This window comes from Peromyscus maniculatus, chromosome 23 (assembly GCF_049852395.1).
Source record: "Peromyscus maniculatus bairdii isolate BWxNUB_F1_BW_parent chromosome 23, HU_Pman_BW_mat_3.1, whole genome shotgun sequence".
Lineage (NCBI taxonomy): Eukaryota > Metazoa > Chordata > Mammalia > Rodentia > Cricetidae > Peromyscus > Peromyscus maniculatus.
Window position 1 is genome coordinate 57,720,484 of NC_134874.1, and position 16,855 is coordinate 57,737,338.

At 42.5% G+C, this 16,855-nt stretch overlaps 1 protein-coding gene across 3 annotated transcripts; it reads left to right on the plus strand.

Annotated features, from left to right (window-relative positions):
• The first annotated feature begins 2,502 nt into the window (after positions 1-2,502).
• Positions 2,503-15,762, plus strand: Rnf6 (ring finger protein 6). Of its 3 annotated transcripts, none has more exons than XM_006979644.4 (5): positions 2,503-2,940; positions 3,600-3,682; positions 5,422-5,617; positions 7,864-7,959; positions 12,996-15,762. In XM_006979644.4, the coding sequence occupies exons 3-5, from the start codon at positions 5,440-5,442 to the stop codon at positions 14,744-14,746; spliced, it is 2,025 nt and encodes a 674-aa protein (XP_006979706.1). In that variant the 5' UTR covers positions 2,503-2,940; positions 3,600-3,682; positions 5,422-5,439; the 3' UTR covers positions 14,747-15,762. The 3 variants fall into 3 exon arrangements, with proteins under 3 accessions (XP_006979706.1, XP_015853775.1, XP_006979707.1); XM_015998289.3 differs by lacking the exon at positions 2,503-2,940 and adding an exon at positions 2,954-3,158; XM_006979645.4 differs by lacking the exon at positions 2,503-2,940 and adding an exon at positions 3,137-3,244.
• Positions 15,763-16,855: the final 1,093 nt, after the last annotated feature.

A 16,855-nucleotide genomic window follows, 5' to 3' on the forward strand; every position in this document is an offset into this window, starting at 1 on the left:
CTCTAAAAAAGTAAAATGGCCCTTCTTGGAAGACTAAAGAAAGACATCCAGCCATAGTTGTAAAAAGTCTCATCAAAACAATATACCCTTTTATGAATTACGCCTCAATTAAAAAAAAAAGTAGCCCCAAATAAGAAGCAGCTCTGAAAAAGAAAATATAACTTAAGATATTCGAAAAAAACAAGGTGAATACAGGTTCAAAATTAATTAAGATACATTTTCTTAAGGCTCATCCATTCAAAAATTACTTTATTTTAATTTGTGTGTGTGTGTGTGTGTGTGTGTGTGTGTGTGTGTGTGTGTGTGTGTGTGTGGTGGGGGACTATTTCTGCTCCCAAGAAGCTGCTGTCTAGAGGAAAACAGACCCCCACCGACTGGTCTGCATTCTACACTCATGCTCACACATGTCCTTCTTGCTGCCTGAGAGTCACATGTTGGTCCCTCTGCTATCCTGAAGGATCAATGTTTGTTTTGTGCAAACAGAGGCATAAAGCTAAGTTATCTTAGATCTCCCCATTTTCCAAATACATATAAGTTAAACTAACACAATTATTAAATGTCAAGCCAGCTGGAGAACCCCAGGGCAGCTTTTCTCCAAACATTTCCTCCTTCCTTGAATTAGATGTGGGAGGAGAGGCAGGAGAAGCAAATGAATGAACCAAATGTCCTGAAAGCAAACAAATAAAAAAACCAAACAAATAAAAAACCAAACTCATCAGTCAGAAACCAAACAAAAGCGATGACTTCAAATAAACAAAATGCTCTCTAAACAAAGTAAAAAAAAAAAAAAGGTATCTAGACAAATAGGATCCTTACAACCAGCTCAGAATAAACCAAAGCAAGACAGGCTCAAGCCCCAGAGAATTTACCAGCATTCAGTGTGGAGTCAATACCATAATGTCAGCACAAGTGGCCCATCTTGGCACCAGTCCAGGGATTCCTGAAACAGAAGTAGATCATCCTTGGGGCTCCACATTCAGCCACCAAAACCTCTTAATGCAAAAACAGCTCTTGCCTCTAAAAGAGTAAGAGATAGTTTGTCCTGGGGCCAAATATGAGTTACCATGGTTTGGAGGGCAGATTTAGATTACTCCAAATACCATGTTCCATGGTAGTAATAGATTCATGATGTTTTTATATTAACAGAACAAAGAAAACAAAATCAAGACAATTTAAAAATACCTTGGTGGAAAAGCCAGGTGTGGTGGTGCACACCTTTAATTTCACCACAGGAGGCGGTGGCAGGCAGATCTCTGTGAGTTCGAGGCCAGTCTGGTCTACAAAGCCAGTTCCAGCACAACCAGGACTATTTTTACACAGAGAATCCCTGTCTTGTACAAAAAGAAACTAAGAAAGAAAGAAAGAAAGAAAGAAAGAAAGAAAGAAAGAAAGAAAGAAAGAAAGAAAGAAAGAAAGAAAGAAAGAAAGAAAGAAAGAAAGAAAGAAAGAAAGAAAGGGTGGGGGTGGGGCCGGGGGAAGAGGGAAAGAATCCATTGGTGGAAACAGGCAGGTAGATTACAGAAAAGCAGCCAAGTGTCTGCTACAGTTCACAGATGCTATCTGCTGACATTATTCATTGAGTTGGTGAAAGCTAGGCAACTTTTTGTACATTCCAAAAGGCCTAATCTACTAGTCACAAGGATGTTAGGTCACTTAAAGAAATGGGCAACAAGTGGCTATTGGGGGTCGGGGGAGACAGCCCAGGATAGCTCGGCTTCAAACTGTACCACAATTGTGCAAGTTTCAATCAGTCAGCCTTGCAGAATGTTTAACATAGGTGCAGCCAGAATAGGGAAAAAATAGACTATATCCCAAATTGAGACATACAAGGAAAGCCTTGGAAGTTCACGAAGCAAAAGGATACTGGAAAAGGCAAAAGCAAAGATGGGCTACACAGATAAGTGAACCTAACACTGCCCCAGCCATGTAGTTCTCTGATGAGGTTGGGGGAAGGGACTCCGACGCTGCTTCCAGAAGGGAAGTCATAGGAAAGTCAGTCACTCTGATCCTCAGAACAATAATGTAAAAGGGATATATAGACATTTTGGGCCAATAGTAAGAGAGGGAAAGGAATCACCAGGCGGGATACCCTAAAACCAAATAATTAAAGAAGGGGAGAAAGATTTACGAGTCACAGCACTATGAGCATATTAAACCGTGACTAAGTCATTTGGCTGATGGGAGAATCAGGAAAGGGCTCTGCCAGGACCACGAGTAATGGTTAGATAAGTTTGGTGTCACATAATGGGAAAAGGAAATAGAGGAGAGGAAAAAAGGGTAGAGTGTGAGAGGGGTGGGAGGAAAGCGGAGAGGGAGGAGGTGACGGGGAAGGATAGCAGGAGAGAGGGAATGAGAATGGTTAACATTGGGAGTTTCAAAGCACTTTCCCAGTAAAAGCACTTGAGCATTTGGTTTCTTCGTTCCAGTGAATTAACACAAGGGAAACGCTCAGACTGGGTAGTTAAGTAGTTACACCCAAACAGTACAAAGCGACAGTTTGGCAAAGGACACGGAAGTATGAACCGAGGAGCTGGCATTCCCAAAGCGCGGAAAAGAGGTTCCGTCTTCGGGAGTGGGAGCCGCCACCCCGCGGAGAGCCTAGCCTGGAGTCCGAGGCAGCCGGACCTGCGCACCGCGGAAGCGGAACTCCTGCGCCGCAGCTGGGTTTCCGGCGGGCGCCGTTTCCAGACGCACCGGCGAGCTCTGCGCAGGTGGTGGCGCGCCGGTGTTTTTCTGGGTGGTGAGAGGAGGCCTGACACCTGCCGGCCCTCCCTCGCAGCTTTCCCCACGGTGGGTCGATCCCGAGCAGCTGGAGAGATTCTGAGCTGCTCGCCTCAGTGGACGATTGGAGGGCGTAGCGGCCTTCGAAGGCCCGGCCGCAGAACCTTCCGCCTCCCCCCCCGGCCTCGGAGAGGACAACTGCGGGTCATCCCGCTGGAGGTGGGGTCGGGGGGAGGGGGCGCTGGGCACAGGGTCATCTTGTGGGTCTCACTACTACTTCCGGGAGACGCCTCGGAAAGCAGGACACGCTAGGGTAGGGGGGCCACTCACCTCCTATCCCATTGGTTAACTGCTTGCTGGGTGAGCTTTTCTAGTTGCTGATTGGCCCAAATGCCAATCTAGGTCGCCGGGGAAGCGTTACTCGAGGCTAGATTGAGGTGAGATTGGTCGGGTTTCCGAGTCCAGTTTGTGTGTTGGAGTGGGGACTTCCTTCTACTCCCACCCCGGGGCCTCTGGTAACGGGGTAAGAAAAAGAACCAGTAGCGGGATGCTGGGGGCAGGTGACAAAGTGAAGGTTTAGAAGTAGATTAACTTCCTCACCTAAACGTAGCTACACCCAGATGGGATCGTGATAGAAGGCCTTCGAGAAAGGAGGACGCGCAATCCTTGGAGCAGTGACTGACGGTGTAGGAGGAGAGGCCTTCTGGGAGGTTTTTGTTATCTAATTATATGAGGTTTAAATTTCTTTAGGTGAACGTATAACAGACCTTCCGGAGAATTTGGCTTTGGTTTTGTGAGGGAGTTGGGCGACTACCAGGTGTTTTGGGCTTCAAAGAGTCAGTTACTGAATAATTCAACTTTTCTTTTTATTACTTCAGATGAGCAGCTCTCAAAAAAGGCACAAACAACAGAAGAATGGCTACAGTTTCATATGTTAAAAGAATGTTAAAAGGAAAATAAGGTATTCACTTTGGTTACTTATGGTATTATTTATGGTTAGTTATCCAAGAATATTGCCTTGGAGGGTAAGGTCTTAGGTTTTGAATAATAATCTAAGGAGCTTGATTTTTTTTTGGTCAGATTTCTACTTTTTAAATATCTGTTTTAAAAAAAATCGCAGGGCGGTGGTGGTACACACCTTTGATCCCAGCACTCGGCTGTCAGAGGCAGGCGGATCTCTGTGGGTTCAAGGCCAATCAGGGCTGTTACACTGAAAAACCTTATCTCCAAAAATGAAACAAACAAACAAATAAATAAATAAAATTTAAAAAAATCATGTGACTGCTGTGGCCACCAAATATCCTCTTTGCTAATTACCCTGATTACCCTACAAATGGAAAGCTTTTAGTTTTTAATGTTATTAATTAGCATCTTGAGTGAATTTTACTTTTTTGGGGAGGGAGGGGAGGATTTGAGACAGGGTTTTACTCTGTGTAGCCCTGGCTGTCCTAGAACTTACTCTGTAGACCAGGCTGGCCTTGAACCACAGAGATCCCACCTGCCTCTTTCTCCTAAGTGCTGGGAATAGAAGACAGGTGCTACCATACCTCCCTAGCTTTGCATTTTAAAATTAGTTTTTTTCTTTTTCTTTTCTTGTTTGTTTTTGTTTTTCGAGACAAGGTTTCTCTGTGTAGCTCTGGCTGTCCTGGAACTTGATCTGTATACCAGGCTGGCCTTGAACTCAAAGATTGGCCTGCTTCTGCCTCCCAAATGCTAGAATTAAAGGCCTGTGCCAACGCCGCCCAGCTAGTTTGTTTGTTTGTTTGTTTGTTTGTTTATTTATTTATTTATTTATTTATTTATTTATTTATTTATTTAATGTATCCGGTATTCCAATGCAGTCAAATCTTACACTGAAGAACTCATATGTAAACAGCTTTTAGGAGCTGACAGGACTAAACTTACTACTTTACCTAATGCTTCAAGGTTACCACTGAATCAGACACAGTTCAGCATACATTTCTCATATCGGAGTATCAAATTGACCAGCTTTTTAAAATTTTTCTTTGTCTCTTAAAAATGTTGGGTATGAAAGCCTTCGTAGTGCTAAAATTTTAGTCTTGAATTTTGTGTGTTCTTTACTTAATATACAAAGGGTTGTTGCATGCACTCCAGGAGAGTTAGGAATATAGTCCACCATATTTGTAGATGATGTTGTACTGTACTTCTTTCAGAAAAAAAATCACAAATGTAATACAGCCACCACCATCTCATTACACTTTATTGAGATGAAAATAGTTTTGCCTACTGTGTCAGCCAAAGAGACTCAGGAGTTGATCTCCCTAAGACTGAAAACCAACAGGCAACAGTATGCCATGCATGGCTCTGAGGATTGACAGAACACACCAGAGCTTTGTCTCTGTATCAGGCACCATCCTTCAGTGGGAAATGGTTAGTCCCAGAAGTTTTTGAATGTGGGGGCTACATACAAGTGCTATCCTTGAGAAGCAGAATCCTTACCTTGATGAGGAGGTTAGGGAATATAATTTTGCTTCATAAATCTTAGAATATAAGTCTCTGAAGGTAGATATGTCACAATTGAAAGGATTCTTAGTGGTCTATGCAGTGAATTCCAGGCCAGCCAGGGCTACATAGTAAGAGCTTATCTTAACAAACAACAAACAGCAAAAACAACAAAAAAGTGCACAGCTGTGTTAGTCCAAGACTAATGCATTGAATTTGTGGATATTCTTTGAACAGGAAACTAGACGTCTCAGCATGAATCCATCCAGACCTAGATCAAGTGGTAGTGGAGAAGAAATCTCATTTCAAGAAAATGAGAGAAGATGGCAGCAAGAGCGTCTCCACAGAGAAGAAGCCTATTACCAGTTTATTAATGAGCTCAGTGATGAAGATTATCGGCTAATGAGAGACCATAACCTTTTAGGCACACCTGGTAAGAAATGGGCAAAAAAGGAAAACACATTTTTTTTTCTATCGTTGAAAGGAGGAGGAATTTCAAAGTAAAAAGAATGCCTTCCTTTGAGCACTATTTTGTGAGTCTAAGAATTATTTAGTATAACAAAATCACTGTCTTCTGTGTTTTATAAATATGTGAGAATACTGGTTATATGGATTTATACACAGGCCAAACTTAATGTACATACCATTAAATGTTCACATGTATAATTCTCACCACTTTCTACCGCCAACTCTCCCCATGTGGATGGGATTGGGATTTGAACCTAGGGTTTTGTGCTAGGTAAGTGTTCTACAATTGAACTGTACTATAGCATGAAACTTAAGACAGTCCTATTAATAAAATCAAACCTGGAGCCAGGTATTGATGTGAATGCTGAATGATCAGAGAAGCGGAACAAGCCACAGCTATCTCACCTCGCCAATTCCTCAGCTGATCCTGTTTCCTTAGACTGGAAGCCTCTGTGTCCTCATTCAAATGGATCTCAGCTGAACTGCTGCTCAAAAGCCTAAAAGCTTAGCCAGCCAAATGCTTCTAGTTTCTGGTCTTCATGCCTTATATACCTTTCTGCTACCACTCCCCGTGATTAAAGGCGTGAGTCACCATGCTTGCCTGTATCCTTGAACACACAGAGATCCAGGTAGATCTCTGCCTCTGGAATGCTAGGATTAAAGACGTGTGCTACCACTGCCTATCCTCTATGTTTAATATTGTGGCTGTTCTGTTCTTTGACCCCAGATAAGTTTATTAGCGTGCACAATATTTCGGGGAACACAATACCACCACATTTCCCCCCCTTTTTTTGTCTAAAATTTAAAAAAGCTTATAACAAAAAAAAACACTCCAATAAGTATATACAATATATACAGTCAAGAATTACATTAACAATGTCTAGTCCATTAACATTTGACAGGTTCAGATGAAAAACTTCATTAATACATAACAATGTCCAGTCCAGTAACATTTGATAAACTCGGACAAAAATTTTCATTACTTATCCTATTTAAAACAAGTAGTTCCTTTTTAAAAGTAGATTTAATAATTGACCTTTTTATCTTATATCCACTGTACCTCGTTCTTTGTTACTCTTTCATAATTGCATAAATAAAATGTTATATAAAAATTAATAATTTGAGGTATAACATTCAGCTAGATAACAACCACCCAAAAGTCCAGTGTGGTCTATAAACTTTTTTCTCAAATTCACTTTACAATAAACTATCTGAAATTTGTGTGTATGTTTGCATATTTGTGTGTTGGTGGCTCATATGATAAAATATCGGGGTAGAATTCAAGCACAGAGACCTGAACATTTTCCTCAAACTACTCCCTTCCTAATTTCTTCTTAACTCTTTTGGTTTTTTGAGACAGGGTTTCTCTGTGTAGCTTTGGGCCTGTCCTGGAACTCACTGTGTAGACCAGGCTGGTCTCAAACTCAGAGTTCTGCTTGGCTTTGCCTCCTGAGTGCTGGGATTAAAGGCATGCGCCACCACCACCTGGCTCTTTTTAACTCTTATGGGGAAAAAAAATGCATATAATTAGAGCTTATCTTTTTTTGTTGTTTTTAAGGTTCATTTTCTTTTTAACCCTGTACGTGTGGGGTGTGTGGGCTTATGTGTGTGAGTGCAGAGTGTCTGAGGAAGGTAGAGGAGGCCATCAGCTCCAAGTCTGTCTGTCAGATCTCCAGGAGCTGGCATTAAGATAAGGGAGTTGGGGGGTGTTTGGATGCCGTTTCTGTCTACAGCCTGAGCTTATAGGCTCTTACTGATTTTTTTTTTTTACCAAAATAATACAAATTATATCTCAATTTTAATGAAATATTAATAAATGAGATGTAACCAAGTTAGTGTATATTTTTGTCAGATACTAACTGCCCTGTTTATAGAGCATGAAAATAATGATTGTCTTTGGTAGGTTGTCAAGGTTTTTTAATCTTTAAATTACATTTTTTAAAAATCTATTTTGCGTGTGTCTGTGTCCGTGTCCGTGTGTATTTCTGTTTGTAGATGGAGGTGAGTGTGTGTGTAGGCCGAGGACAAGCAGCAGGAATCTTCTTTCTCCTTCCTCTCTGTGGTTCCTTGCGTTCAGGTTGTCGGGGTTGGCATTAAGTGCCTTTACCCACTGAGCCATCTCACTGGCCCTGCTGCTAAAGTTTTGTATTTCACGAGTTCTCATAAAACTGGGTAATTGAAATTTTTTAAATACACTCTTCATTGTTTCAGGAGACATAACCTCAGAGGAGCTACAGCAGCGCCTAGATAGAGCAAAGGAGCAGCTGGCATCCCAGCCTGGCTCGAGGAGCGGGTCAAGTGACGGAGGTATGCGTTACCCTTCCCATCCCTGGAGAGAAGCCAGGGCCTCGTGTGTGCTTGATAAATCCTCTACTGTTGAGCTATAGCCCCTAGCCAAGGGAAGCTCTTTTAATCTTAGCATATACACACTACATTTATATCGATGTGGCTTAAAACTTATATACAGCGTAATACAGAGACTGACAGTTGGGAAACGGGTTTTGTTGGTTTGTTTGCTTGTTATTTTACCAAGCACACCCTAAATCCTATGTAGAAATTCATGCAATAAGGAAACTACTAATAAAAATCCCTTCAAACTAATGGAGATTGTAGAATTAAAAGCAAGCCCAACTTTGAGGCCCCACATTCTGCCTCCTCCCAAGACGCTCGTGATTCATGGTCTTGTCGCCAGTCAGCTGACCGAGGGCCCAGACACCGGGTATTTTCTTAGCTTCATGCAGCCTTAGATGCAGAGCCAATGATGAAGGTTTTTAAGTTCCATCTTCAGAACTGAGTGGTCTTTGACTAAGCCTAAGACCCCTGCGTTCATGAAGTAAAGAGTAAAGGCGTGAAGAGGAATAGTGGGAACGTTGGATTGTCGCCTCACTTACAAACATGGGCTGCCTGTTACTTCAGCTCTTAAGGCAACTCCAGTGGTTCAGATACTTCAGATATTTCAAAAGATAAATCTGTCTACATAATGCAGCCTTCAGAGCTAATACCTTCTCAAGGGAGAGCTGCCAGTCCAGAAGAAGGCAGGAAAGGACCTTCGCAGGAGCCTCTCTAGAGTCTTTGAAAGCCAAGCCCCAGCTTCACTGTGCCTCCATCTGATACAGCCATGCCCGTTTTCAGGTCCTCTGGTAGGACAGTGACACTGTTTCCGTCATCTGCAGCCTTTGAAGTGGCGTTTAGTTTGTAAGCCTTGGCGTTTGTTGTAATTAGCAAGAAGGGCATGGAGTTCAGACCCCAGTGCTGAAGCAGTGGTTGTGAGCACCAGTAATATACAGGGTGTAAGATGAACAATTGAGGGCCTGGAGAGATGGCTCAGAGGTTAAGAGCACAGGCTGCTCTTCCAGAGGTCCTGAGTTCAATTCCCAGCACCCACATGGTGGCTCACAACCATCTGTAATGAGATCTGGCACCCTCTTCTGTATATATAATAAATAAATCTAAAAAAAAATTGAAAAAAAAAAGATGAATAATTGAGTTACAAGATAAGGCCAGCAAGTGCTGCTCTTTTAGGTTCCTGGCCCATCAGTCAAGGCTGAGGAGGGAGACAACCTTTGACCCTTGCCATTATGTGTCTTTTGGGGCAGAGTTAGTTCCAGTTACTGCTCTGCATTCAAATGAAGCAATTTTAGGGCAAAAAAATGAGTTGCCGCTTTTTACCCTTCCTGGAATTCGGGCAGTGCTGTTAGCATAGCGCCCTCGGTAGTGGTCGGCGCCCCACTGATCACACTCAGCCGCTGGCCATGGAGAGCGGCTTGAAGCATTCATCCATTTAACCCAGAGCACAGAGATCGTCTCTCTGTACCTCTGGCAAGGGACTAAATGGCCTTAGAGTAGAGCTTGAACGTTTTGAGTGCTGTTTGTGCCCTGAGTTCTCTTTTATGCTTGTCTGTCTTGTTTTGTGTCAGAATAAACCTGGCGACATGAAGAGTTTGGGCGTCTCACTTGCTTCTGCCCCTGGAGCACTTGGCACAGTGTTGGTGTTAGTGCTCCCTTGAAGTGCCGGTGGAATTCTACATCAAGTCCATCTGGTCTGGGGTGGTTATTTGGTTGGTTGGTTGGTTTTGGTTTAGATTTTTAGTTGAAAGACTTAATTACTACTTCAAGCTTATTGCTAGTTATGTATCATTTCAAATTATTTGTTTCATCTTGCTTTCTTCTTGACCCATTCACCTCTCAGTATTGTGTTTATTCTCCGTGAGTTTTGTACTTTCTGCATTTTTCTTGCTCTTGATGCCCAGCTTTATTTTGTGGTAATGTAGATAGAACATGGGGTGTTACTTCAGTTTTCTTATATTCACTAAGGCTTGCTTTGTGTCCTGCTGTGTGCTCTGTTTTGTGAAAAGTACCATGAGTTACTGAGAGGAATGTGTATTCTTCAAGTTTGGTGGAATGTTCCATGTATGTCTGTTAGGTCCATTTGATTAATGATGTTTTTTATCCAGTGCCACTTTATATTTGTCTGGATGACCTGCTTGTTGGTGAGAGCTCATTATTGAAGCCTCCCACTATTACTGTGTTGGGTTAATATGTAGTTTTACTTTTAATAGTGTTTGTTTTATGAAATTGGGCACACCTGTGTTTAGTGTAAGGTTGGTTAAAGAGTGTGATGTGGCCTTCTTTATCTCTTTTGATTAATTTTAGTTTCAAATCTATTTTGTCAAATGTTAAAATAGCTAGCTACATCTGCTTGTTTCCTAGTTCCATTTGCTTGGGGTACTTTTTCTCAGTGTTTTACCTTTTTCTCATGATTAGGCATGTTTCTTTGAAGAAGCACAAAGATAAATCCTGTTCTCTAATTTAGTCTGACAGTCTTTAATTGGTGAACTGAGACCAGTTCAGCTTTATTATTGAAGGGTATATATTAATTTTTGTCCTTTTGATGAAACATCTTTTCATTTACTTATCTATCTATTCATTCATCCATCTATTCATTCATTCATTCATTCATTTTATTTCGGAGCTAAGGACTGAACCCAGGGCCATGAGCTTGCTAGGCAAGCGCTCTACCATTGAGCTAAATCCCCAACCCTCATTCATTCATTCATTTATTTATTGTTTTTTTTTTTTAAAGATTTATTTATTATGTATACAGTGTTCTGTCTGCATGTGTCCTTGCAGGCCAGAAGAGGGCACCAGATCTCATTATAGATGGTTGTGAGCCACCATGTGGTTGCTGGGAATTGAACTCAGGACCTCTGAGCTATCTCTCCAGCCCTATTTATTGTTTTTTTTGACACAGGGTTCTCTGTAGTTTCAGTGCCTGTCCTAGATCTTGCTCTGTAGACCAGGCTGGCCTCGAACTCACAGAGATCTGCCTGCCTCTGCCTCCTGAGTGCTGGGATTAAAGGTGTGTGCCGCCGCCGCCGCCGCCGCCGCCGCCGCCGCCGCCGCCGCCGCCACCACCGCCCAGCGAAACATCTTTTGATTAATTATCTTGGTATCATTTATTTATATCCTGTGACCTGTGGAATGTGTTTATTCTTCTTCTCTCCAGTCTGAAGTATTCTTTCTAGTATCCTCTGTAGAGCTGGCTTAGTGGTTTGATCTGTTTTTATAATGGAACATTTTTATTTTTCATTTATAGAAGAGTTTTGCTGTGTATAATATTCTGGCATTTATGACCTTTCAGAACTGGGTAATGTCTTTCCAAGACTTGCTGGCCTTAATGGTTTCTATCCAGTAACCAGATGTTCTGTGGTGGCTTGCCTTTCTGTGACGGGGCCTTCCCAGTGTTTTCACTAGAATGTGTCGTGTCACGTCTCTGCTGGTCTTTAAGGCCATCTCTCAAGATTGGGACATTTTTTTCTGAGATTTTATTGAAAATGTTTTCAATGCCTTTGACCTGGAATTCTCTTTCTTTTATGCCCATAATTATAAATTTGATTTTTTTCATGGTGTCTGAAGATCCTGCATGTTCTGTTCATGACTTTTTTCTCTAGCTTGCCTTTAAGTTTTGATGTTACTGTGTCATCTAAATTAATTAATTTTTTATTTTCAGCTTAATTTCAGATTAGGTTTTAAACTTTCTTTTTCACATTCTGTTTTCATTTAGCTTTGTGTTTATTCCTACTCTCATCAAGATCAAGTTCATTCAGGTGTTTTTATTTGTCCTCTTTAAATTATTTTAACTCTTTGATAGTGTTTAATTCTTTTGACTTCTGTGCCTGAAATTTTATCTTAAGTGGTCCCTCTTGGGACCATTTCATTGATGGGATTGCTAATTTTTTTGGAGCAGACATTGTCTTGGTTTTTTCTATAGTTTGTTTTTGCAATGAGCCCTGGGCATCTGGAGTTAGGTTGTTAGATGTCTTTTACTGTGTGCTTTTAGTACCCAAGGCCAGAATTCCAAGTTGGTCTGAGTACCCAGGGAAGTTCTGAGTGGGTGGAGCCTAGGGGAAGAGGTCCCTCACTAATTCCTCTGGGCCAGCTGCATGGATGGAGGTGGCTGGTGGGGTTCTCAAAGCAGGAGAGGGGTGGAGCTAGGTTGAGGAGAGGTTACCTTACCCAGTTGGGCTGTAGAGTAGAACAGCTGGCCAAGGGGAGAGACTGGTTTGTGGGGCCCACAGGAGTCTGGGCTGGACCTTGTGGAGGGTTGAAGGTTCTTGAGTCTAGAAAGTAGACTTTTTCTTTAAACATAATTTTGTGTGTGTGTATTAGAAGACAGTTTGTGTCTGGCAGTTCTTCACCATGTGGGTCCTGGTGCTTCAACTCATGTCAGTTAGGCTTGGCAGCCTGTGCCTTTACCCCCTGAGCTATATCATAAGCCCAGCATTTTAATTCCTCTAAAGTGCTTTTAATACACTTTTAGAAAGGTTTTTTTCAGCCGGGCGGTGGTGGCGCACGCCTTTAATCCCAGCACTCGGGAGGCAGAGCCAGGCGGATCTCTGTGAGTTCGAGGCCAGCCTGGGCTACCAAGTGAGCTCCAGGAAAGGCGCAAAGCTACGCAGAGAAACCCTGTCTCGAAAAACCAAAAAAAAAAAAAAAAAAAAAAAAAAAAAAAAAAAAGAAAGGTTTTTTTCATTCATTAAAGTAGTGCAGATGTTTAATTCAGTGGAACTGTCTTTCTTGCAATGTTTCAATAAAGATAAGATCTTATCATTATAGAAATTGACCTTGGGCTGGAGAGATGGCTCAGCGGGTAAGAGCACTGGCTGCTCTTCCCGAGGTCCTGAGTTCAATTCCCAGCAACCACATGGTGGCTCACAGCCATCTGTAATGAGATCTGGCATGCAGGCAGAACACTGTATACATAATACACAATAAATAAATCTTTAAAAAAAAAAGAAAAGAAAAAAGAAATTGACCTTAAGTTGATTTGATTTACTTTCCAGACTCAGAAAACCTTAGAGAACATTCAGATGAGGATTCTCTGCTACGATGGCTGAACACTTTTCGGCGCACTGGAAATGTGACTCGAAGTGGACAGAATGGGAACCAAAGTTGGAGAGCTGTGAGCCGAACAAACCCAAACAGTGGAGAGTTTGGGTTCAGCCTGGAAATCCACATAAATCCTGACAACAGAGGCTCTGGAGCTAATGGAGAGGATTATACAGACATTCCTGTGTCAGGTGTTAGCAGAGATCCTAGGCAGCAAAGATCATCTAGTCCTGTGGCTATGCGAACGAGAAGCCAAACCTCCAGGAGGCGTTCCAGTGGCGGTGACTCCAGTGTCCCAGGGGTTAGGCATGGTGCAAGGGGGCGGGGTTCAGTGCAAGGATTGTTCTCAGCACGGGGAAGGTTAAGAAATGGAATTGGAGGAACACTTGGTGTTCCTAGAGTTAGGGGCCGTCTCCCTAATGTCCTCAGCACTCACACAGACCAGTCAGATGGTAGTAATCTCAGGCAGAGGGAACGGCAGCGGTTTGGAGCAGCACATATTTGGGAAAACGGGGCTAGAAGTAATGTTACAGTGAGAAACACAAACCAAAGATTAGAGCCAATAAGATTACGTCCTGCTTTCAATAGTCGAAGCCGGTCCCCAATTCGGACACAGGATGGTACCGTTCATCCTAATTCCCAAAGGCAGAGTAGACCACTGCAGCAAACTGGTAGGAACAGATCTGTTAGGCATAGAGGTGTAACTCAAGTCTTTCTGGAACAAGATCGAGCACGCAGAGGTACCGTTTATACGCCGCTGTCCAACTCGAGACTTGTGTCAAGAATAACAGTAGAAGAAGGAGAAACCACCAGGTCCTCAGCTGCCACACAGCGCCATCCAGCAATCACACTAGACCTGCAAGTCAGGAGGATTCGTCCTGGAGAGACTAGAGATAGGGACAGCATCGCAAATAGAACCCGATCGAGGGCAGGGCTGGCGGAAAGCACAGTTGAAAGCAACAGCGGGGGCTTCCACAGAACCATTTCTCATTTAGAGCGGTCAGGTGTCCGAACCTACGTGAGTACCATAACAGTTCCTCTTCGGAGGATTTCTGAGAACGAGGTGGTTGAGCCATCCTCCGTGGCTCTTCGGTCAATTTTAAGGCAGATCATGACTGGGTTTGGAGAGCTGAGTTCTCTAATGGAAGTGGAGCCTGAGTCAGAGAATCAAGGGAACGGTCAGCGTTTACCAGAGCTGTACCTAGAACTGAATAACGTAGATGTGGCTAACAACAGTGGTCAGCTGGGTGGAGGTTCCTCACAAGCCAGGCAGGCCCAAGAAGACAGTGCTGAAATGCTAGATGTAAGTGAGCCCAGCCCACCACAGGCCCGCAACGATGGCAGTAGAAATAGCAGGCGGTTACGGAGGGCAGACAGTGTAGTCGAGACTGGAACATTACCCATTCTGCGCCTTGCTCATTTCTTTTTACTGAATGAAGGTGATGAGGATCCAATTCGTGGTTTAACCAAAGAGCAGATTGACAATCTTTCTACCAGGAGCTTTGAACAAAATGGGGCTGAGAGTGAGTTGGGTCAAGTCTGTAGCGTGTGCATCAGTGACTATGTGGCTGGGAACAAGCTCCGGCAGCTGCCGTGTCAGCACGAGTTTCACATTCACTGTATTGATCGCTGGCTGTCGGAGAACTGCACCTGCCCTGTCTGCCGGCGGCCTGTTTTAGAACTGGGGGCCGCAAACACTGGGTGAGAGGACGGGATCTGGTCAGTGCTGGATGTCCCTGGAGCCACATAGTCAAACATTCTTGAGTTACTTGTGATGAGGTAACCAAGATGAGAAACTAGCAGAGTATAGCTTGCACTATTTTTTGTGTGCTTTTTTTTAAAAAAAAAAACTTGTTACAAAGAGGTTGTTTATATAAAATTTAAAATGCAGATGTTAAATTATCCAAAAGTAAAGAATAGTTAATATTGCTAGAACCAAATAACCTTCAAAATGTTTTTATTTTGGTAATTTTGTCATGTTAAGCACTTTTGTATCTGCACAACTCAGTATGTTAGGAATCTTGATTCTTTCTCTGAATGCTGCAGTAGGTTTTGCTGGGATTTTCCAGTTTCAGCTCAGTGCTATGTTTGGACACTACTGTCTAAGTCTGTGTAGACTGTTTGGCTGAATGTCTGCTAGACAGACTTTAGTTACTTGAAATAATTTAAGACATAGCACACTGTTCGTGTGTATGCAGATATGTAACTATGGCGAACATATCCTTGCTAAAAACTACATGTTTGAGAGTTACTTAAGCTCTGGGGCTTAGACTGCATCTGACACAGTGTTAGCATTGACAAGACCATCTCTAAGAGAAAGTGAATTAAGATACAGGTTAATGTAGAGATTGTTTACTGAAGCGTGTCTGACAATCTGACTTACTAGAGAGCGAGAGACATATAATAATGAACTTAGTATTTCTTTATTCATAAATGGAATGTGGAAAATTTTATGACAGATAGTTTAAGTTCATCTTATTTGTGACTTTTTTTAGAAGTACAAACACTTCTCGGGGTTAGGTAGGGTTTACAGCATGCTTGATTTCTCAAATTTAGTTTTAAAATCTAAAATATTTTAAAATCTATTAAGTAATGAAATGCATAGAAGAAAAAATGTTAGATTGGATGCCAAAAAGCTCCAAATATAATAAAAGCCTTTAAAAGAACGTAGAGTTTATATAAACACAAAGTATGCATTAAAAGTCTATTTCCACCAGTAAATGTGAAGACTGTGTGAACTCGTTTCTCTCCGTTGTTCCACTGTGGCTGTTCACCTCCAAATACTTAATTCCACACTGGGTGGCATGTGCGTGACAGACATGCTGAGTTCGCTAGGTGACAGGCAGACCAAGACTGTCTCCATGGAGAAGACATTGTCCTTAGGAGAACAACCATTTTTACTTTGGTGTTTACTTGCGAATATATGACAGCGGTCTCTTTCATATGTCGGGTACCACTTGGGCGAACCTCAAGAAAATACTTCATGTCAAATCCTGAGAGGTTTAGAAATGCCTTCATGTTTAACCTTGCTCTTCAGTTAGTGATTATGTTCGATTCCTAAGGTTAGTTGTGTGCCCAGAAATGACACAGAGGGGTTCACCAAAGGGAAAGACTTTGGGGTAAATAACTTCTGCAGGTTTATGGGCATGGGCCAAAGAAGGTCAATAGGGCCTGGGTGAAGCCTTTATGTATCAGATTAAGTGAGAGGTTTTCACCTCATTCCGTAGCCGTTTCATGACAGCAATTGTCCTTGATGATTTTAGGAACAAGTGTCAGGGTAGTTTTTCATGTTTAAAGAAGATTGCTCTAGTACCATGTAGGGGACACAGCAGAATGTAGAGACGGAAACAAACCATAAAGGAAGTGCTACAATAAAACAGCACCCCTGGGGCTGTGGAGATCGCTCTGTCTGTAAAATGCTTGCCCGGTCGTCTGGAGACCATGACAACATGAGTTCTATCGCTAGCAAACCTGTAAAAGCTGGGCATAGTGGTGCATACCTGTACTTCTAGGGTTGGGGACAGAGACAGACAGAGCCTCAGGGCTCACTGGTCATCCAATCTGGCCAAATTGATTCAGTGAGAGATCTCAAAAATAAATCAGAGGGCTGGAGAGGTGGCTCAGAGGTTAAGAGCACTGACTGCTCTCCCAGAGGTCCTGAGTTCAATTCCCAGCACCCACATGGTGGCTTACAACCATCTGTAATGAGATCTGGCACCCTCTTCTGTATACATAATAAATAAATAAATCTAAAAAAAAAAAGAAAAAAATAAATCTGAGAGCAGTTGAGGAAGACACAGCAGTTGACCTCTGG

What these genes read in the sequence shown, in the direction of transcription:
- Rnf6 (XM_006979644.4), top strand. Translation starts at nt 5,440, where the DNA reads ATGAATCCATCCAGACCTAGATCAAGTGGTAGTGGAGAAGAAATCTCA. An exon ending in TAACCTTTTAGGCACACCTG is followed by an intron (nt 5,618 to 7,863) that starts GTAAGAAATGGG and finishes TCATTGTTTCAG; the next exon opens with GAGACATAACCTCAGAGGAG. An exon ending in GAGCGGGTCAAGTGACGGAG is followed by an intron (nt 7,960 to 12,995) that starts GTATGCGTTACC and finishes TTTACTTTCCAG; the next exon opens with ACTCAGAAAACCTTAGAGAA.